We start from the raw sequence: 23,563 nt of genomic DNA, 5'->3' as shown, positions 1-23,563 counted from the left end.
AGTCTAGTTGAGGAGGAAAGTTTATGTAAATAAAAATCAATTGTTTGTATTCTCCATTAAAAAGCGTTATTACTAGAAATCATCGTTGAAGGAGAATAATCTTGAAACAAATTGTGCTTTCATATTAGAATATAATGAGTAATTGGATATGAGGTTAAGTGCTAGTAAGGAATCAGATTGGATTTGCAAACTTTGAGTGTGGATACTGAGAGAAATAGGGAATTTGGATAGTGATGTTTTTTGGGAAGATAATGACTTTGTATTTTGGCAAACTATGTTTGAGGTATTGGAGAAAGTTGGAATAAGGCCTTGGACAATGATTTTTCACTTTTAATTAACTCCTAATTCTGTGTGTAATATAAAAATATATATTTATACACACACACATACTGCACATTTTTACATTACTTAGTGCATTTTTTAGTGAGTTTCCATCTTTGCTCCATATTTCCATTCCTTTTTTGGAAGAACCATTCATCATTGAGAATGTATTTGTATTTTTGTATCAGGATTAGATTTAACTGCAAGGAATAAAACACATTCTCAAAAAAACACACGACTTAAATAAGCTGAGCTTATTTTTTTTTTGTAGTAAAACTCCAAGTAGATGTTTATGGAACTTGATGTCATAAAGTCACAATCTTCTCTTTCTTTTTGCTTGCATGTGTGACCTCTTTGTGAGAGTATAGAATAAGAGGAGGAGGTTTGGCACCAAATCTTGAATAACTCTAGTTTTCATCCAACCTATCAACAAGAAATTTATATTAGGAAAGGATATAAGAAATATACATTTGCTGGCTAGTAGGATATAATGTAGTAGTTTCATTACATTTCTTATTCCTCCCATAAGTTTATAACTTTCTTGGTGACAGACACTATTTTAATAATCACTTTTTATCCTTAGTTAATGCCAAGCTGAAAAGTAGTTATTTAGTGTTTGTTAAGTATGTTAGTTTATGAAAGAAAAAAATTTGGAAACTATTGCTAGTGCGCATTTGTCAGTGCTTCAATAGACATTCCAAAATATGTTGAATATGCTTAGGCTAAAAGATAAAACAAACACATTTGAATTTTTTTTCCCCCTAGGCTTTGAGGATTCTATTTTTGGGGGGTTTTAATCAGAATATTTTGAAATATCTTGAGGATTTATTTGCTTTTAAGATAGAAAATTGCCAAATTCAAGTAATAGATGATTTTAAAAAAATGTTTTAAACTGAAAGCCAACCAAGCATTGAACCCTTTATCTGGATTCTCTTTTAATACAACACTTCAATTAATTAAGATTGTTTCCATTTCCATTTATATACAAAAAGATAAAATAATTTAGTAACTTTTCCAAGGTTATAGATCTAGTTAATGAATGGCAAGCTTCTTGAGTTGGTTATAGGTCTTCATGATACTGGAGCTGAGTGGGGTTTTTTGTTATCTTTTTTAAAATAGACTTTATTTTTTAGATCAGTTTTTAGAGGGACAGCAAAATTGGCTGGAAAGTTAAAAAGTTCCCATAAGCCTCCACCCTCCCCTGCACATAGTCTCCCCTACCATTAACATCTGCCACCAGAATGGTCCATTTGTTAGAACCATTGAACCTGCATTGATTCATCATTATCACATAAAGGTTCACTCTTGGTAGTATGCATTCTTTGGCTTTTGATAAATGTATAATGGTATGTGTCCACCATTATAGTATCAGAGTACTGTTTCACTGCCCTAAAAGTCCTCTGTGCTCTGCTTCTTCATCTGTCACTATTCCCTAACTCCTAGCAGTCACTGATGTTTTTACTGTCTCCATAGTTTTGTCTTTTTTCACCACAACATCATATAAAATCTTTTCAGATTGTCTTCTTGTACTTAGTGATATGCACTTATGCATATTATTACAATACATAACTATATAACTGTATCTTCTCATGGCTTAATACCTCCTTTCTTTTTAGCACTGAATAATATTACATTGTTTGGATGTATCACAGTTTTATCTATCAGTTCACATAACGAAGGACATTGTAGTTGCTTCCAAGTTTGAGCCATTATGAGTAAAGTTGCTGTAAACATCTATGTTCAGATTTTTGTTTGGACATATTTTTCAACTCTTGGGTAAATACCAAGGAGTGTTGATTGCTGGATATTGAGCTGTTAACCATATGTTAAGCCAAACAGAAAACTAAATTTGTTAGTAAAACTGGTAAATTAGTGGATAAATGTGAAATATCTTAAAAAATAGAACAGATGGATCAACAGCCAAATAACAAATAAAATTAAGTTTAGAAATATGGATGAAAATTAACCTTTCCATTTTAGGGTTCCAGATAGGATCCTCTGTTCTGTTTCTGAGTCAAGCTTTGCCAGTGATAGAAACCTGAATAGTGTTGGATCTTTTGTCAGAGATTTCTTAGATTAGATTGCTGAGATCAGAGGTCTTTTTTTTTTTTCACTACTGAACCCTATGTTCTCATGTGTCTGAGTAATAGTTGCTTGTATCCATTGATGATCCAGAGGACATGATAGTTATAACTGATAATGTTGACCATTATTACAGGGGTTGGCAAACTTTTTGGTAAAGGGCTAGATAATATCTATTTTTTACTTTGCTGGCTATATGCTCTCTGTCACAACTACTAAACCCCACTGTGAAGGTTGAGATACATAAATGAAAGAATGTGGTTGTATTCACTGTATTTATAAAAATAGGAAACAGACTGTTGTGCCATGGTTTGCTAACCTCCTTCCACTACCTATTACTATTGCAAATGCTTCATATGTATAATCTCATTTAAACTTACCCCAAAGAAGTAGTTACTTATATGTCTACTTTACATCTGAGGAAACTGAGGCAAAAAAGAAATTAAATCACTTGCCCAATCCTATATCTGACTCCAAAGGCTTTACTTTTTTATGCTATACTACACAGGCTCCTTGCTGTACTACAGCCTTTTTTGTTTATTTCTTGTTAGTATCAGAAAACAGGATATATTATTTATTAGCTTAGGTATCTTGGCCTGGTACCTATAATTGCAGGGTATTTTAAAAGTAAAGAAGGTTGCTCTTAACAAATGTTCAAATGTATTTTCAAGTATCTGTAGTCCTATGAGAAGAGAACATGCTCTCATGATGAAAATTAGGTTTATTTTAAGTTGGTAAATGGTTGGCTCCATATTTACATTTATATAAAATTTAAATTTAATGTTTAAATTTACTTTAGCATAAATGTAAATTTTTCTTAACAGTTTGGATTTAGGTGGCGAGTAGAAAAAGAAGTAATTTCAGGAAAAGGTAATTCTTTTTTTTTAAATTTTACTTTTTTAATAGGATACAGCTTATTTTGTTGTGATATTGAATTGAAGTCATTGGGTAAGATTCTTCCTACCATATGCAATAAATTATTATCTACTTAAATAAAATTAAAGATGAATTTGTGAAACATTATTAACAAAGGTCAGAAAATATGTTTTCATGATTTTTGACTTTAGAACATTCAAAGGAAGATAGATAGAAAATATTTAAAGATTTAATACAAGGAACAAGTGAATTATTTATTTCCTTTACATTTTTTGGAATAATAAATTGGTTCTATTATATTCTAGCCAAATCCACATTTTGAAAATAAAAATTACGTTTCACTTTATACCCGTATAGGCTAGTTTTTATCTGGGAGAGTATTTGAAATGGCCCAAATATTTACCCTCATAGCAAAAAGCCAAACATCTGGTTGGCACTCAGTAAATGCTTTTTCTATGCACTATATTCAATGAATTTTTGTCTCGAAAATTGTGTTTTTTGTATAATGTTTTATGTCTCAGACATCTTTCCCCAAAAATCCTAATCTGTTTCTTTTACTGAATAACCAGTTTCATACCTGACATAAAATATATTCATTTTATGGAAGATGTCTGATAGTATAAATATTTAATGAGTTAAAAATGTAACTTTTATTCTTAGTTTAAAAGAGATTCTAAATTAAGTTTAAAATTATTTCCTAAATGCTACTATATAGTTTTTAGAAATACTATCACATAAAATGCAATTATTCTACAAAGAGCTAATTTTATAGCATAAGACTGTGTACAAATATACATTTACTGATTGCCAACCAAATGTTTGATCTTTTGCTAATAAACTAAATATTTGATTGTCACTTTCAAGGAGATGGAAAAAGAATAAATTTAAAGTTACTTCTAGCTTTCTTAGGGTTTCAGTTTAGTTTGTGTCTTTACTTAAAATAATGATCCTGAAATGTCTATCAGAATTTTAAAATTTTATACTTTTATTGAATGGGATTTTTAGGCAAATTTACAGTGCTATCTTTTAAAAAATGGATGGACATTTTCTAAATTCATATAACTGATTAAGGAATTAGTTGAGAAGAAGAGAGCAACTATGATTTAAGTTATAATTTGTGGTTGCCATTTTAGCAGCCATTACTAACCATGTAAATTCAGTTAAGCATTTATTTGGAATGAGTTAAAAGGCTAATTTAGAAATTGGCATTTTGGATGATAATGTTCTAAATTTATTTTTATAAAAATAATTTGCTTATTTCAGATTTGCTGCTGTTGGTGCAAATTACTATTTTTTTTGTTTGTATAAATTAAAGTTTGATTTTTATCTTTTTCTGCCAAAGTAAATAATTGTTGCATGGTATCTTTTTTCTTTTTCTTTCTTTTTTTTTCTCCCTTGGATCATCAGTCAGCCTTAGTCCTTTGTTTGGAAGTTTTAATATAGTGAACATGGTGATCTGTTAATATTAGCAACAGGTGATTCTAAAATTTAAAGTATCAGGTTTGATTACTTAGTGTATTTCATCCCAGAGTGCAAGAGGTTTAAATATATTCTTATGCCTACTGATGCTATTTAAATAAATGCTATGCTAGTTATTTCAAATATTAATTTTAATATTAAATACATTTACTTTGGAAAATGCTTATTTTCTTTCAGGATTTTGGTGAGTTCACTCAATGCCTTCACTTTACAAAGTGTAAGATTCCCTAATAGGGGAGATTCACTAAAACTTATCTCAATATAAACAGTTTATCAAGCAATAATTCTGAGACTGAGAATGATTTTTTTTTTGTAACAGATCAGCTCTTCAATTTGATACTTTTTAAAAAATATATTTATTTTTTAGTAGTTGTAGGACACAATACCTTTATTTTATTTATTTATTTTTATGTGGTGCTGAGGATCAAACCCAGGGCCTTGCACTTGCTAGGCGAATGCTCTAACGCTGAGCCACAACTCCAGCCCCTCAATTTGATACTTTAATAAACATCTGTTGAACATAAGATCATTATTGTGGTCAGTTTTTTTAAATGTTGACTTTAGCTAAGATTTTACATACTTTTTGAAATAAATTTAATTTTAGATTTTCTGTTATAATTATTTGCACATAATACAAATTAGTTTTACTGTAGTGTTTGATTTTACATATTTTAAAAGTAAATTTTAGAGATAGTAACAGCTTATATAGATGAATACTGTCAACTACCATAGCTAATATTTCTTTCCTTTTTGCAGGTCAATTTTTTTGTGGAAATAAACGTTGTGATGAAAAAGAAGGCTTAAAGAGTTGGGAAGTTAATTTTGGTTATATTGAACATGGTGAAAAGAGAAATGCACTTGTTAAATTAAGTAAGTTGACTTTAGGAGAGATAAAATTGATTTCCTCCAAGCTTTTAATTTGGAATTTAAAATATACAGACTGTTTCAAATTCAACTTAAAATGTTTAACATTTCTTCCTGGAAGTGCTCCTTTTTCTTAGAGCTTTCCAAAGTCTCAGAGACTTTTTTGAGCTTACACCTTTTACATGCTTAGCTATACATAGTGGCATTTCAGTAAAATTTTTTTTCCATATTTTATTGGTACAGTGTAATTATACATAATGGTGGGATTCATTGTTATATATTTGTTCATATACATTCAGTAAAACATTTCTACTGTCAAATATAAGCTGATAATTTGTAGAGTGAAGATCTCCATTAACTTGCAAATGTCTCTTAAGTTACATGTCTAACAGGCAGAGTATCACAGAAAGCAGTGTTAAAATCTCACATTGACTGATTATATAGCCATATTGTTGTGGTGTGGATAATAAACCCATTGTCTTTGATAGTCAATAAAGAAAAATTTTAGAAAGACTTATTTTTGAAATCGGTCTTAAAAACTTAGGAACATACTAAAAAATAAGCAGTTTCCCTTAATATGCATGGATTAGAATCTGTTTATTATTTTTCTTTAGTGTTTGTGTGTCAGCTGCTCCTCTTGTCATGTTAATGGTCTTCAACTTTCTCTGGATCTTAAATAAATGTAGGACATGTGATTATTACAGACTGGTTTCTGAGTTATGGAAGTGCTCATCAGGAAAAGCCATTATAGAGTGAGATAAGGGCCACAATTATGGAACTATTTGAAAAGCTCCTTTGCATTTGAAAATTCTTAAAGCTCTTCAGAGAAAATAACTATACTCAAATTATTATATTATTATTATCATCAGATATCTGTGAGACATGTTAATGCTGCCTCTGAAACAGTAAATTTATAATACTTTTTTAAATGTTAAAATATTTCGATTCCTGAATCATACTAGTATAATTTTTATTAGAAGTAAATGTCTATATGTAGTATTTGAGGTGGTAAGGTCAGATTTTTTTTTTTCAAATTACTTGTTTGCTCTCTTACAGTAAAGAAATATAAAGGAAATGAAAAATGTATGGTTATTAAAAAGTAGAGTCACAGTGTAGTTATTCAAATTCAGCAGTTCAGTGTTGTTTTTGTTTTTGTGTTTTTTTAGGGTTATGCCAAGAATGTTCCTTTAAATTAAATTTTCATCACAGGTAACATTGTTTTTTTAAATGCCATTTGTAGTGTTTAGTTATCTCAGACGTAGTCATTTACCTGCACTGAATGTCTAATTGTAGACTTGGGTAGTTGATGGATGGATTGTTTGATTTGTAGAAAGTATAACCACATAAAACAGGTAATTGGAAAATCACCATCTCTATTCTAACCAAACACTTTTAAATGTGAAGGCTTATGTGGGATACCATAATATTCTAAAAATTATGTTGTAAAGCAGACCTCAGGGAATGGTTCTTGTGGTAATGTTTTAACCGGAGTTTGTCATTGTTGCAGAGAATTTATTCAAATGTTAAAATCAGGCTCCTATTGATGAATGAACTCGAATGTGCCTGCCATATTGAGTGGGTGGGAGGGAGTACTTGTGGCCTACACTGTACAATGCATATGAAATCATGGGCTTTGAAAGCAGACCTGAGTATTTCTCTTAGCTGCTTAACTTACTAGGCTTACCATCTGTAGGACTCAATTTTTATCACCTGTAAAAAAGTGGGGATGCTAAAGGAATAAATAAAAGAGCACATAGAATACCTGATATAGCTCCTGGCATATGGTAAATCAAGCATAGTCCCTGGCACTGAAGTGTTCAGCCAAAATCTGTGTGACTTGCCATTACTGTAGGGGTCGGGTTTCAGCTCCTGAGTAACGTGACTTTAAAATCAGCTTTAGTATAAGTGTGCCTATCTAATATTTTAGCTGTTAAAAATGAATACTAAGTCCTAATTTTGCTCATTGATTTGATTTCTCAAGAAATGACTAAAGGGGAAGGAGTAACTAGCTGCCTGACTATGCAAACCTGGGGGAGGGCATTTGTGGAGTGGAGTGTAAGCATTCCTGATCTACACTCTCAGCTAAGCCTCCTGTTTCAGCGACCCTGAAACACTGCACTCTTTTCAGAGGAACTGGTGCTCTAGGTTCCTCAGTAGTGGTATGCTTTAGAAATCCAAGTGTCTTAACTTCCTTGCTTTAGAAGATGAAAACCACGAAGCCACTTGACTTTTTAATCCTTACAGCCTTCCTTGCTGCATTACCCATGATATCTGGCACATACTGTCTTTATCTTTTCATGAGCATAGGGTGTTGCCAACTTCTTTATACTGTTTGTCAAAGAGTATCCATTTTATTTTTTATTGGTGCATTGTAGTTGTACATGATGATGGAATTTGTTGCTGCATATTTGTGCATGCACACAATATAATAATATAATTTGGTCAATATAATTTCTAGTATTTACCCTTTTCCTTCTGTATAGGAAATTTTTTTAGAACTTTTTAGATTACTTGAATAGCCTAACCCTTTATTTCTTCTTTTTATCCATGACACTGAAACTAGTTTGATGTCTTTTTTTTTTTACATTTTTTTTTTAAATTTTTTATTGTTAGTTGTTCAAAACATTACATAGTTCTTGATATATCATATTTCACACTTTGATTCAAGTATGTCTTTTGACTTTGACTTTTGAGCTTCATTTCAAAATTGAAATGATTCTGCTGAAAGAGAAAAATGGTTGCTGTGTGAATAGTGTTATAGCATTTGGTGTAGTTACCTTAATTTGGATTTTTTTTTATTGGTTGTTCAAAACATTACAAAGCTCATGACATATCATCTTTCATACATTTGATTCAAGTGAGTTATGAACTCCCATTTTTACCCCAAATACAAATCGCAGAATCATATCAGTTACACATTCACAATTTTTACATAATGCCATATTAGTGACTGTTGTATTCTGCTGCCTTTCCTATCCCCTACTATCCCCCCTCCCCTCCCCTCCCATCTTCCCTCTCTACCTCATCTGNACCTTAATTTGGATTTTTTTTAAGTAATCCTCTTTTTCCTTGCCAGTTACATTTTCAGAATTGTCACCTTTTTCTATTTAGTATTTCTTTTCTGAACAAATTAAAATTGATGGCTTGCCAGCCATGGTACTGACCAGCTTATAAACCTGACCTAGATGAGAGAAAGTTATACCAGTAAGAGGATAAATTACAAATGGCCTAAAGTTGACATATGAGTTAATAAGCCCCTTCCGTCTATTCCATCATACTTGCATTGCATTCTTTCATTCTTAAGAGAAGAATTTTCTGTTTACTAGTGTTTAGAGATGTTACAGTAGTTTCTTATTTGTGTTCATCCAGTGTGTATGCAGATATGAATTATGTGAAGGGAAATGAGATTTGCTTTTTTTTGCATTTTTTTTAAAATGGCGGAATGAGAGAATATAGAAAGGAGGAATTAGGTAGAATTACAATTTGTATTTATGAAGGTTTTGTATAAAACTTATAAAAAATAATTTTTTGTCTCAATGTGTTTAGGCTTCATTATCTTTCAGTTGTCTTTATTATATTAACCTAAAATATATATAGATTTATTTAAGGTTTCATATTACACAAATTACATTTTAAAATAAATATTTTAACTCATTGGTTTTTATTTTTTTTTTAAGTTCAATTGAAGAAGTTAACTTTTTTTATGTTGTTTAACATAAAGGAGAAAAGAAATCAAGTCAAAAAAAAGAAAGGCCAAAACCAAAAAAGATTGTGACGAATCATCACATAAAAAATCCAAATTATCTTCTGCAAAAGAGGCCTCCAAGAAAAAAGATAAAGGTAAAAGGAAATTAAGATATATAATATGTACTTACATTTCTGAATATGAAATATAATCTGCTCTATCTCAAATATAGATTATAATTGGTGAATTTTGTCTTATAGTTGTTGAAAGGAAACTAGTTAAGAATTTAGATATTAATTTTTAGCAACTTAACAGTGTTGATTTTGATTCATTTTTGGCAGCTAGTATAATATTGTAAGTAGCATTCTAATCCTGGCTTTATTGGATTTATTACTTTGGACATGAACTTCTTGAGCTTACTTTTCTCATGTATGTTTGGGTAATTTGAATATGTGGCCTCCATATTAATCAGGCTTATTGTGGAGAATCAAAGAAGTCTGTGAAAGACACTTTGGAAACTGTAAAAATTTTATAGTTGGATAGTATAAGATTACAATGCTATGATTTTTATTATAATATGTCTAAGTATTTTCACTGGCTTAGAGCTTTGTGTGTGAGTGACTGACTGAGGGTTGAATCCAGGAGCACTCTACTAACTACTGAGCTACTTCCCCAGTACTTTTAAAATTTTTTGAATTTTGAGATAGGGTCTTACTGATTACTGAGGCTACCCTTGAACTTGTGATCCTCCTGCATCAGCCTCCTAAGTACCTGAAATTATAGATGTGCACCACCATGCCTGGTTTATGAGCTTTTTGAAATGAGAAAGATTGGCATATAACTGTGCCTTCAAATTTATCATCAGTCAAGTGCTTACTTTTCCCTCAACTCCTTAACTCTCTTCTTTTTTTTTTTTTTTTTTGCTGTGCTAGGGATTGACCCCAGGGAATTATGCTAATGCTAGGCAAATGCTCTACCACTCAGCTATATCCCCAACCAGTCCTTAAGCTCTCTTAAGCCTCAGGTTTTTTTGAAGTTATAAGTGGACACAAGGTCTTTATTTTACTTTATGTAGTGCTGAGGATCGAACCCATTGCCTCATACATGCTAGGTGAGCGCTCTACCTCTGAGCCACAACCCCAGCCCCTCTAAGCCTCAGTTTTTTCATGTGTAAAATGGCCATGATAACATTACCTATCTCATAGGATTATTTGTATGTTGAAGTGAGGTAATTCATTAGGCATTTTGCTTAGTACCTGGCACATAAGTAGCTGTTATGAAAATTACTTCTAGTTGCCTTTTCAGCCTGTAATAAAGAGTAAAAGCTATTACTTATAGTGAATCAGACTTAAAACTAGGTAGTTAGTGTTAGGTTGAACTAGATTCTAGCAAATGTTAATATAATATTTGGACAGGAGAGGGCTCCCTCGCTCCAGCTATGAAGATCATTAGATATCTTGCATTCTTACATGTATTTTTTCTTCTTACATATCTCATATATTCATTATGTAGATGGAGTTTAAAATATTCAAGTATATAATATTACCAAGTTTTAGAATTGGTAGAATTGGTAGGTGGTAAGAAGAAATTGTTGTTTTATTGTTTATTGAAAATTAAAATTTAAAGCAGAATGCCCTTTTATCTTAATCATTTCCCAACCCTAAAAAAAAATTTAACAAGTGTAAATATCTCATTTGAATTTTCAAATTTTTATTTTTTCTGATATGCTAATAAAATATTTTATGTACCCTTTGAGAAATTTGTTGCACTTATCATTACATTTTATAATATTGTTGCATTGGTATCATAATTATGATGCCATGTTATTTACTGCCTATTCCAAATTAAAGAAGAATTCATCTCTACCTCATAAGAGGTTATTCAAAACAGGATTTAGTGGCTGGATGGAGGTGGACTCTTCAGATTGTACCTACATGTGCATGTGATCTTACTTATACTTGTTTTTCCTTTGGTGTTCTGTATTTCAGTAGATGGACATCTCTATCAGCGTAAAAAACAATATTAGAAATCTGAGAATGATCCTAATGCCTTCATTATTTATATTTAATTTGTCACCACATCTAATTAGTTTTACCCCAAGTATAGATTCCTCAAATCGTCTCTACCCTGTTACAGACCACCATATTTTCTCTCCTAGGTTACTGCTCTGTTCTGCTCATTGATTTGTCATCACATTCTCCCTCACTTTCACACTCAGGCTTTCAGTTTCTAGAAAATGCCATGTTTCTTTCCATTTTAAGGGTTGCATGGATGCTGCTTCCTCTCTTCCTAAAACCCTTGTTTCCATCCAACTCATTCTTCAGGTCTAAACTTAATACTGTTTCCCAGGGATCCTTTCCTATTCTGTCTTCCACCATAAGTCTAAATTAGGACCCTCATTTTTAATGCCGTCACAGCCCCTGGAACTTTCTTTCATTACACATATGACAATGACTTAAAAGTCCAGAGAGGGCAGGGATTCTGCCTGCATATTTACTGCTCTGTCCCCATCACACCACTAACATGTTTGGCATAAATAATAATAAAAGAATGAAGACATTGGAAATGGTTTCAGGGAAGATTCAGGAATATAAAATCAAAGCACAGTGAAATTGAGACATGTGTTTCTTATTTGTTTTCTATGAAGAGCACCTTAGAGAACAGTGTTTCTAAAATATAGCTTTTTTTTATGTAGTGCTGAGGATCGAACCCATGAGCTACTTCCCCTGTACTTTAAAATTTTTTTGAATTTTGAGATAGGGTCTTCTAGGTTACTGAGGCTACCTTGAACTTGTGATCCTCCTGCCTCAGCCTCCTCTCTCAGCCACCCCAACATCTATGGTATAAGACCAATTTAAATTTAGCAAACTTTTAGGAAAACTGTGTGGGATTTTTCATTATCTTCATATCTGGTGTCATCTGGAACTGACTCCATCTTGATGTGATTTGTTGCAAAATCACCTTAATTTGGCACAAGCTTGAGTAGTAATTAATAAATGTTTGACGTCACTGGCGCACTTGTACTCTTGATACTTCTTCTCAGATCAACTTAATATCTCAGTTTTTTTTCTGTCTTTCTGGCTTCTCAGCCTTTTTTGCCCAGTTCCTCCTTAGGTGTTAGAGTTACTCTTAGGTGTTAAGAGTTCCTTAGGGCTTTTACCTAGGCATTTCTGTTTTCTTCCTGTGTGATACTATTTGCTCCCATAGCTTCAAGCTACCATTTTAGGAAATGTTAAATAAGCGAATGGATGGATGGACAACTGGATGCTGGTTGTTCAACGAATGAATGGAGAGAAAAAAAAATTAGATTCAATAACTTGACTTTGAAGACCAGTCTGATTTGACAGATAAAGACAAAAGACACTTAGGTCAACTGTCTTGGCACAAAGTTCAAGATCTGACTTCTCTCATCATTACTCTTCTTCCAAATGCCACTTCATCCTTTAGCTTAGCTCATTCCTGATACCCTTCAACCTCCTCTCCAAATAACATTGGATCCCTATTACATATCACAGTAGCAGTCTGCACTTCTACTTTAGAAATATGTAGGACTTCTGGAATAATTTATTTTCTGTGAAGGAAGGGACTATGTGACTTGTTTAATTCTTTTTTTCTTTCTGAAAAATAACTTTTATTTGGAGTTTATTTAATTCTTCATTTCCAACATATAATACAGTGCATTCTCCACATAGTAGGCATTTGGTAAATGTTAGGTGAATCAGTGAATTCAGCCAGTATCTCGGCATTGAAAGAATCTCAGAAATCAATCCTGGTATCATGATTGAAAGGATATTCTATAGTTTTGCTTTTCAAAGTATATCCTCTGTCCAGCAGCATTATCACTTGAGAGCTTGTTAGAAAATACACAATCTCAGCTCCCTTTAGATCTGCTACCAAGGTCCCAGTGTGATTTGTAGTACACAACAATGTTTGTGGCCTTCAAGGGGCCATAAGCTATAGCTTATGAGACCTATCCAGGGATGTTAGAGGAATCATTATTCTCCATCTGATACCGTTCCTTTTTACTTTATTAGCCTTGAGAAACATTTCCCCTGTTGTCTTATTGCATCAAGTTCTCTATAGTATTGATTTGTAAAGAATTACATTTTAAAGTTGGAAATTTTTTATTACATAATTAGGTGTGTTTTCTACTGTATGTGACTGTGGCAAAGGCCATATTCTTACCTGTAAATGACTGTGGAAAAATATTGTAGAAAATGAACATTGATTTGTAAACTACTTTCAGATGTTGACCATCTCCCCAAATGTGAGAAATTATTGTTTATATTGCAATCCATGAGGGTTTTTTTTTTTTTAAGTTTTATGCTAGTTATTCCAGGCTATATGAAAGATGTGATCCCTCCCTAAAGGGACCTAACATTTTAATTGAGGAGAGAAGACCAAGGAACCTGAAAGATTAGAAAACAAAGAAGTGCATCTACAAGAATATAAACCAGTTAGACTGTGGGAAAGAATTATGGTTATAGCTACAACTATTGCATAACCCCAAGATGATGCTTAATAAAACAATGCTATTTCCTTTTCAGGGCATTCAACCTCAAAGAAATCAGAAGATTCTGTAAACAGTAAGTATCAGGTGTTTCTTTATTAAATAGAAATATGTGAGTTCAAAGTATGCAGTTTGGGTTTCTCATGAATTTTATCTTGCTTTAATGTGAATTTTTTTTTTTTTGCTCTGGTATTACTTGAGAAAAGTCATAGAAAGAAGGCCAAAAGTGAATGTTTATTTTCCAATTAAGAAAATTAAATGTTATTTTATCTTATTTTAACTATAGAGAACATTTAATTTTTTTTCACTGAACATAATGGATATACATTTCAGTTTCACATTGTAAAAATGTGAAGGAACAGAAGGAGAGGCAGCAGTGGGGTTGGAAGGAAAAAGAAATTTGGAGGATGGGTTGATAGGTAAGCCAAAGTTATTACTTGAGTCTGAGTGATCATCTGGTGATTTTGATTGATTGAAGTGTATGGTTTGTGCATGGAAAGGAGAATTGCTTGCTGCTGGTTAGTATTTTAATTAGTCCTGTGGTTTTTACAAGCTTGGATCAAAATAGATTGGATTTTACTGAATATTTGCTGCAAATTTTTTACTTGCTGTAGTTCAAATAGTACGCTCTATGACTTTAAAAATATAGTTTTTTAAAAAAGATAAACAAAAATCAAAATAATGGCAAAATAAGGTGAAATAGCAATGGAAAGCTAGAGGTAAATTTGATATGGACAAATAAGTACCAAAAAGTTTTGCATCATTGCAAAAGTAGATTTCAGATTTGTCACTGTTCTTTCTAACAGCCAAACCAAATAGTGATACCATCAACAGTACGTAAGATAATAAAGAGAACTCAGTATTGAACTTTTTCATGGCAGTTTTGAGAGAAGACTCTGCTGTGGATTTATGAGAGAGGACATCAATTTGTGATGACTTATAGTTACTGTGCTATACAGTATATCTCCCAAGAACCAGAGAATTTAATTGTTCAAGGTCAAATAATTAATGATAGAGCTAATATTAAACAAATTTATAACCCTAAAGTCTATGTCCTTTTTACCTTACCACCAACAACTGTGAATCAAATATCTACTCTTTGTACCTTAATTTTGGCAGATACATCATACAGATCCACATATAAATGATTTGATCTCTGTCTCACTTCTGTTGTAAAATGGATATAAAGAAACCTACTTTGTTAAATCAGAGAAAAGAAAAATACTAGACATTAAAATGATTGTTTTCCGAAATTGATCAGATCAAAAGTCAAGTCTGTAAAGTTTGACCTGTCTGTTTGTTATCATGATTATTGGAGACATTTGCCTTTTCTTCAGTAGAGTGAGTTTTTAGGTATTATATAATATCCGCAAAAACCAAAATGATAGACTTGCTTTCATTTTCAAAGCTTTTGGGAAAATTGCATGCAGTTTTAGGTACCACACCTTAAAGGGAATATTGAAGACTTGAAGCTGGTCAGGAAAAGAACATCTAAGGTATTAAGAGAACTTGAAATTGTGCTGTAGGAAGAATATTGGAGGAACTGCAGAGGTTTAGATTGGAGAAAAGTGAAGGGATGAGAGAAGAGGTAAGGAAGTGGATGTGGAAACGGCAGATATTGTGAAGGCTGTTACTATGTTGAAGACTTTTTTTTTTTTTTTTTTTGGTGGCTCTAGTTGACAGACTGGGAGTCTACAGATAAAAATTGCCTGAAAACAATTTTTTGCCTCAATTTATGGAAAAACTTGTCACTTAGAACTATCTGACAAAAGGAAAGGAGAAATAGGCTGCCTTGGAAATTGTGTATTTGAACATAGTGGAATTGATGCTTATTATTGGAGATATTGCAATGACAGATTCATTCTTTGGATAAAGTTTGGATTAAAAGACCTCCAAGCTGTCTTTCTACCTGAGAGTCGTTGACTTAGATTCTGATCCTCACTTGCCAGTAATTACTGCAGAGATTTGATAGTGTTGATACAAGAACATCATTTTGTATTGACCTTTCTTCCTATTATTTCCTTAGCAACAGTTCTCCCACCTCTGACAGGTTGTAGCAGTTATAGCAATGATTTGTAGTGACTGTCCCCCTTAGGGAACCAGAATATTTTCGATTAATCATGTTGTAAGGTATCTTAGAGGTTGTTTAGTCAAGTTTTGTAGACTTGCTTCTCTAAGGATATTTGGCTACTTTCAGTAGATGCTTTTCAAAGGGAGTTATTTTATAATATTATTCTAAACTGATTTTTTTCGTAAAATTGGATTGTTAGGTATCAGAAAATTGGTGTAGGAAAGCTGGAATTTGGGAAGTACTCCTGGGAGGGAACTGGAAAACAGGTAGTAGTGGTAAGGCTTTTTGAAATTATTAGCTCCCCATTTTTAAAGACTTTGTAGGTTTTGTTTTCTTACATCTTAACAGAAACATCATAGTATTACTTTTGTTAGGCTTAAGTAGTTTTTCTGCACTTTATCTCATGTTGGTGAGTTTTTATAAAAATAGGAGTTGATGAATTTTATCTTCACATGTGCAGATTTGGTAATGGCCTCCAATAAAACAGGAATCTTTTACTCAAGACATTATAATTTTGTCATCATTTGTATGTAGATCACTAGAAATACAACAGTAGTCCCCAACTTCCCCCCACTTTTGCCATTTTTGTTAAAATTGGTGCCACAGTAGACTCAGGACCAAAGTTCAGATACACACATTGATTCAAGGACCAAAGTTCAACAGGCAAGAGAACCACCGTGGCAAATCAATACTGTTATATTTTTGTGTTGTGCTGAACTAAGAGACATTCTGTATTGACAGGCCAGATTTAAATTAGTAATTTCAATATTAACTCTTATAAGGTAATTATCTCTTGTAACATAGTTGTCTTTGATTTAGTTTCTTCTTGGTTATATAAAAGACAAGTTCAGATTTTTTTTATAGAAAGCATATTTTTCTGTTAGAACTAGTACCTCAAGAGTAGTTCTTGAGTAATGGTCATTATTGGAAAGGAATTATTTGTTAATGTGATTACTTTGTGGCATAAAGGTTTATTATCTAATAATATATTTCTCAGTATTTAACAATTTTTAGCAGATTGATTTGAAACATGTCCATTTTGTTACATTTTCAGAATAGAAGTGTCTATATACAAGAAATTTGGATGTTTAAAGTAGAAAGTAAAAGTATCCCAGGATCCTAGTAATATAAGCACTGGAAAGTTTGGTTGATCCTTACATTACAAACTCAATATACATGTGTAAACTTACATTATATACATATAATAAGTATAAATGATTTTTTAACATAAAGTAGATAATACTGTGCATATCTTCTGTAACTTTGAAAAAATTAATATAGCATAGATCTTTTTCCTTGGCAACACATACAAATGAGCTAAAGTTTTTGAACAGCTGTAAATATTCATTTAACCAATCTTAGTCCCTGATTGGTGGGGACTTAGGTTATCATGTTTTGTTGTTTTACAGTGTGCTTCTTCATACATATGTATCTGAGGTGCTTATTTATTTGAAGTAAACAATCGAATTCCTAAAAGCAACATTACTGGTCAAAGGTTACGTGCTTTTAAACTGTTCTGTGTTGCCATATTTTCTTTAAGAAAAAAGATTACAGAATTTTTACTCTGAATGATTTGAGAATAACTGTTTCTTCACCAAAACAGGCTTCTTCTTTTAATTAGCATTAATTTAAGTAAATGTCTTGACAATAATTTTTTCACAATTTAACTGGATATTTTATATACTAATTCAGTTCTTGAGGTATAGGTCCTAATATAAATATGCTTTCTCAGAATCTTAACTTTGATTTCTTTTTTGATGACCAAGAAAAAGAAGAAACTAAATCAATTATATTGCAAGAAAATTTTTCTTATAAGAGTTAATGTTGGAATTGCTATTCTAATGCAAAGTAACTTAGGGAAGTTTTTCATGAGACATTAATTCTTGGCCTTTTTGCTGAGACTCTGGTATTTGTCACATTATTTATTAATTAAAATAATTTATTGTACCTGGAAGAGTGAATTAAATTTCCAGAGAATCATATAAAAATTGAATTTGAATTGCAATTAAGTTCAACATTAATTTAATTGCATTGATGAGTAGTTCAAAATGTGTTTTAAATATAATACGTTTTTCAAAAATGTCTTTTTAAATGAACAGGAAACTCTGATGAGGAAGAAAGCGTTTCCGAGTCTGAGCTCTGGAAGGGTCCACTACCAGAGACAGATGAAAAATCACAGTAAGTACTCATACTAATAGATAATACAGACCCATTTAACCATTTTAAGTAGCTATGACCACAGCCACTCTTGATAACAAGGAAAAAATTTAACATCATGAATGTCAGTTTAATACCAATGACTAGCTAGCCTGGTAAGAAGAAAGTTTTTTCCCAGCCATTGTTTATGGTCATAAATAGCCAATGTCTGTCTCTATCTTCCTCGTGGTGAATACACCTTTCATCAGCTCCTCCTAACAAATGGTCTGGTCTTTCCTTGGATTTCTTTAGAGAAGACTATTTACCAACTTCCAGGGCAGTCTGTTCCATGTTACTGTGATTGTCAAAAATCCCTACTGAAGAACCCCTTAAAGATATATACAGGTGAAGAAGTAGACTTACCAACACCCACCTTAGCTCCCCAAAGATGGATAACTCAGTGCATTTATTTCTACTATAGGTGGAAGAGGAAACACTGACTGAATATGGGCTGAAATATTGTCAGTTTTGTCATATATTGGGATGTTCACTGCTTGAATTTTATCTATTAGAAGGAGATAAAATACCATGTAGAGTTTAATGTGAAGATTAAATAGAATTAAGAAGATAACCACCTGGTACAAATAAATGTAATACATGCTCAATAAATTTTAGTCCCCGTTTTTCCGTCCCTAGCCATATTGGTTCATAAAAGAGATCTTGTTGAATCAACTATACTTTATTACTTTAAACTACTTATAAAATATTTTGCTGATTATATGGTATGTCCTCAGTGTGATAGAATTTAGGTGTGTTAGAGGTATTTAAGCAAAATTACTTTTTTTCTGTGGCAACCTTTTTCTTCCCTCAAAGAATTCCCAAAGTATGATTATTATAGATCAAATTATTTAAAAAGCATTTGCTGTAAATAAAATATTGGTGTTCAATTTAAATGACTAAACCTCTAACCATTTGTTGAGCACCTCTCCTTGAGGGGCTTTATAGCTGAGAATAGCAGAAAAGGTGTTTGCCTCAGCTCATCTCTTTGGGCAATAAAGAGACCTGAGTAAATCCCATGAAAGAAGGCTTTCATAATATAAAACTTTTATATATTCAACTCTTTTGACATTGAGCATCTAAGTCCATGTAGAGGTTTCACCAATTTCATATATATAATTTCTGTAGTTTTCTAACTATAGTTAGTACTGTTATTACTAGTGAAAAAATAGCATATGGAGAATATCAAATTGCAGATGATTCTTTAATCATTTCTATTTGATTCTGTAATTTTTCCTTTCAATTTGGACATATTTTTGTTGGCTTTATGCATTCTAAGTTATTTTAAACCAAATGATATGGTCCTATTAGACATATCTGATCTAAAAGATAATTTTTTAAAAGAGATCAGTAGGCTAATTTTTATTATCCATTTTATTCTGTGTTCCCAGAAGAAGAAAAACACCTATGTGTTCATTTAATCCTCACAACAACTCTTAAGTGGGAATAGAAATTATCTTTATTTTACAGATGTTAAAACTGAGTATAAAGAAGTAACTTGTTCACATAGCTAATGAATAACAGAGCTAGAACTATACAGGGTGCAATTTCAAATTCTGCTATTTCCACTGTCTCACACTGGCTCCTTGCACTCATATTTATTTAGTACTTTACATTTTTCATAGTATTTTTATACACTGAACTCTTAAGGGGGAACTCTTCTTTTGTTTGGGGCAGTACTAGAGATTGAATCCACAGCCTCATGCATGCTAGGCAAGCACCCTACCACTGAGCTACATCCCCAGCCCTGTAATCTAATTTCATATCTCCTTCCAGAGTTCTGTTCTTTGTTTTAGATATAAGATTCTTGGTCCAGGCCTGGTGCACACCTGTAATCTTTAGTGACTCTGAAGGCTGAGGCAGGAGATTACAAGTTTAAGGCCAGCCTCAGCATCTTAGCAAGACCCTGTCTCAACATAAAGCATAGAAAGGGTTAAGAATGTATCTATAGCTCGGTAGTAGAGGATCCCTGAGTTCAATTCCCAGTATTGAAAAAAAAAATTATTGCTACTAATACATAATATATTTACTGTTTTCAATATAATAAAATACTATAACCTATGCAAAATCTCCCTGGCTTTGGAAGTCTGCAACCTATAAGCAAAATCTCCCTGGTTTTGGAAGTAAGACAAGTATTTTTTTCCTTAAAAATAACTTTTTTCATTCACTTTTTCAGCAGAATATAGTTTGAATTGAGAATGAACAGAGAAGGTATAAAGTAAATCAAAAAGTAAAGAGAAGCAGTGACATTTCAGAGTACTTTAAAGCAAAATCTTAGGTATTACATTTTGGGAGAGGTGTCAACTTGTAAATTATTTTAATTTTAATAAATTTGAGTATGGTTTCGGTTATTTTAGAAACTTAAGAATTACTCTGTGACCTATTCATGGAAATATTGATACATACAAGACTCAGTGTTTTTATTAATCTCATAATGTGTCTCCAAATAATTTTTTATTCTATTGGTTTTAATAACCATACTTTTTCTTTTAAACAGGGAAGAAGAATTTGATGAGTATTTTCAGGATTTGTTTCTGTGAGATGGGAGAGAGAAAGCCTGCATTCCTTAATGTGAAAATATACTTCAAAACTTCATAAAATTTTTATCTATAGGTTGCAGTTTGAGTGGTTGGTCTTTGGAAATAAAAATTCAGCCACTCTCAGGATGTCTAATGCTTCCTGAGTTCATTAGCAGACACACTTCCCATCAGATGCTCATCTGTAATTCTCTTTCATCCATAGCTCCTTGATATACATTTAAACATGAAATGATTGGCATGAAGTTGAAAACTAAGTAATTTACTGTCTTACTGTAAAAGGGTTAATATCAGAAATTTTCCTTTTATTAAACAGTTGTTATTCATTAATTCCACAAGTATTTATCAGGCTTTTATTACATGTAAGGCACTGTGCTAGGCATTGCTGTAAAGAAACTGTCTAGGAAATAATTATGCAATCATTTCTGAACTTGTTAGAAAATAGTAAATTGGCGTTAGGTTTATTAATGTTAAATATCATGTGAAAGTTCCCTCATTTCTTGAAGGTATTGTTTTTTCATCTCACAACTTTACATTGAAATAAAAAGGAATTTTGATTTCTAAGAAAAATATTTAAAAGGTCCAAAAGTAAAATTATTAGAAGTGAAATATATGTAATTAAATATTCTTATGATAAAAATATAGTCCTATTCCTACAGAATTTAATGTTAATTGGAAAAATATCTAAATACCCTTTTAAAATAGATCCTTATATTTGGTAGTGCAAGTATGAGTTTATGTATCAAGTTCAATGATAAATTTAGATTGTTACATAAAATTAAAATACTTAATCCATTCAACATAATGACAGATGATGAAAGTTCTTGTGTGTGTGTGTGTGTGTGTGTGTGTGTGTGTGTGTGTGTTGCTTGGGTTTGAATCCAGGGCCTTGTGCATGCAAGGTAAGCACTCTACCAACTGAGCTATATCCCTCTCCTATAAGTCCTATTTTAAGGAGTATTTGAAAAGTGCTCCAAAATGATAGTTTAAACATTAATTCTCCTACATACCTATTTCACACTTTGCCTCAGTGCAGTCAGTGGACCCTTGGTCTGGAGGGTTTGAGATTATGCTTCCTTACAATTGCTCTGAAGCAGAGTTCGTATATTTGGCAGACCTTCAGTGGTGGCACATTGCTACCCGCAGCTCAGTTTCTGGTGACTGAGAAGGGAAGTTATTTGAACTGACTTGGTGTCCAGGGGTTAAAACTTTAAAAATAAAGCTTAAAGAATAATTTCTTATGTGATCTTAGAAGTGGAGTCTCAACATTAAATAATGGAAATAAGGAGTACATGGCAGTACTTACCCAAAGTGATGACTTATTATTTCTTATTTATACATATTGTATCATTCATTCTGATTATCATTCATTCATATTACTGGGTGCACCTTGTGCTAGAGCTGGTGTTCTTATAAGAAGAGGAAACTAGACATAAACACAGAGGGATGACTTTGAAGACACAGGGGAAACATGGCCAGCTACAGACCACGTTGAGAGGCCTCATGAGAAACCAACCTTGCCAACACCTCCTTGGTCTTGCACTTCTGGGTGGGTTCTGGCTTCTAGAATTGTGAGAAAATAAATTTCTGTTGTTTAAGCCACCCATTCTGTAAGTAAAAAGATCTGTGGTAGGTACTCTATTATGCAGCCTTAGCAAGTAAATATAATTAAAACTTTTTTAAACCTGTGACTAGTTTCAGGACCACATTTTTTTAAAGCAAATTGGTACCCAAAATGCACCTGTTTTTTTGTCTTATTTTGCATTTTTGTTGAACTTTATTTCATCTTCAGGGTTTTCAGGCCAAAAATATATATTCTCTTGATACAAGTCGCAGGATAGTTTTTCTGGTGATCCTCTTAACTCTGTTACTTGATGATTTGCTGAATGAAATTTACTGAAGTTTTTTGTATTTTTTTTTAATGTTTTCTGTTTTTCTTCAAAACTAAGATGATGTTTGAAGTTTAGACCAGTTGGACTATTTTACAACATTAAGCATGTTTTGGACTTTTTGTCATCAACACCACCACCGCCTGAATCCTCAGCAACTAGTAAGAAATAAGAAAAGCAATATTATTATAAGAATTAATGTAAATATAGAAATCTCATGATATTCTCTCTTATCAACTTTATAGCCCAATTAATAATATTAATCTATAGCAAGTACTGTGGGTTTCAACATTTGAAAACATTTTGATTCACAGTTGGTTCATTTAAAAAATATAATCTGACAAGTGGTTAACCAATTAATATCAGTTTCTCATTGAGGTTATTTAATGTGGGAATTTACTTGATGCACAAAAGTTGATAACCAAGGAATACAAAATAATATTCTTAGTCTACAAAGAATTCAGTGTGTACCAGAAAAAATTCAGAAGTTAATTTTTATGTAAGTAAAAAGATCTGTTTCTAGTATACTGAATAATAAAATGTCAGGAGCCTCTTAAAGGACCTGATTGTCTCTTCATCATAATGTTGGGATAAAGGGAAAATTTAATAATACTAAGGAATACTCACTTTCCAAGAGCTTGGTAAAAATCACATATTTTTGAAGTGCAAGTCAGATTTTCCTGCTTTCCTGTCAGAACCCCTCTATTGACAATAGTCCTCAGCAGGCCCCAGGCAGTCTGCTCTCTGGTAGCCCCTGAACTACTAACTTCATCTAATGCCGTAGCTTCCTTCTCTCTAGACTCCAGCCATACCAGTTTTTAAGTTCTTCAATTACACTGGGCTTATTCGCATTTCAACATCTTTTTCTTTTTTTTTAACGTGGTACTGAGGATCGAACCCAGGGTCTCACATGTGCAAGGCGAGCGCTCTACCCCTGAGCCACAACCCCAGCCCAATTTATTTTTATGTGGTGCTGAGGATGGAACCTACTGCCTCTACCACTGAGCTACAGCCCCAGCCCTCAACATCTTTTTCTTAATGTTCAGTGTTTTCACT

At 32.3% G+C, this 23,563-nt stretch overlaps 2 protein-coding genes across 5 annotated transcripts in view; one reads left to right on the top strand and one right to left on the bottom strand.

The window, feature by feature from the left end:
* LOC107154493 (protein FRA10AC1) overlaps positions 1–20,953 on the top strand; it is a 31,508-nt gene extending 10,555 nt beyond the window's left edge. For 2 of the 4 annotated variants that reach the window (XM_048801769.1, XM_015500134.2), the window contains 7 exons: positions 3,228–3,273; positions 5,515–5,628; positions 6,789–6,831; positions 9,344–9,462; positions 13,855–13,893; positions 17,988–18,066; positions 20,579–20,953. In XM_048801769.1, the coding sequence (XP_048657726.1) occupies positions 3,228–3,273; positions 5,515–5,628; positions 6,789–6,831; positions 9,344–9,462; positions 13,855–13,893; positions 17,988–18,066; positions 20,579–20,621 (483 nt within the window). In that variant the 3' untranslated portion in view covers positions 20,622–20,953. The other 2 variants (XM_048801770.1, XR_007347069.1) reach the window with 2 other exon arrangements.
* A 1,494-nt stretch (positions 20,954–22,447) lies between these two features.
* Positions 22,448–23,563, bottom strand: part of Pde6c (phosphodiesterase 6C) — a 48,506-nt gene continuing 47,390 nt past the window's right edge. Inside the window, exon 21 of the mRNA XM_015500029.2 lies at positions 22,448–22,665. Within this exon, the coding sequence (XP_015355515.1) occupies positions 22,601–22,665 (65 nt within the window). The 3' untranslated portion in view covers positions 22,448–22,600. The remainder of the gene's footprint in view (positions 22,666–23,563) is intronic.

This window comes from Marmota marmota, unplaced genomic scaffold (assembly GCF_001458135.2).
Source record: "Marmota marmota marmota unplaced genomic scaffold, marMar, whole genome shotgun sequence".
In the NCBI taxonomy this organism is placed as follows: Eukaryota; Metazoa; Chordata; class Mammalia; order Rodentia; family Sciuridae; genus Marmota; species Marmota marmota.
This window is presented reverse-complemented; position numbering and strand designations above follow the sequence as displayed.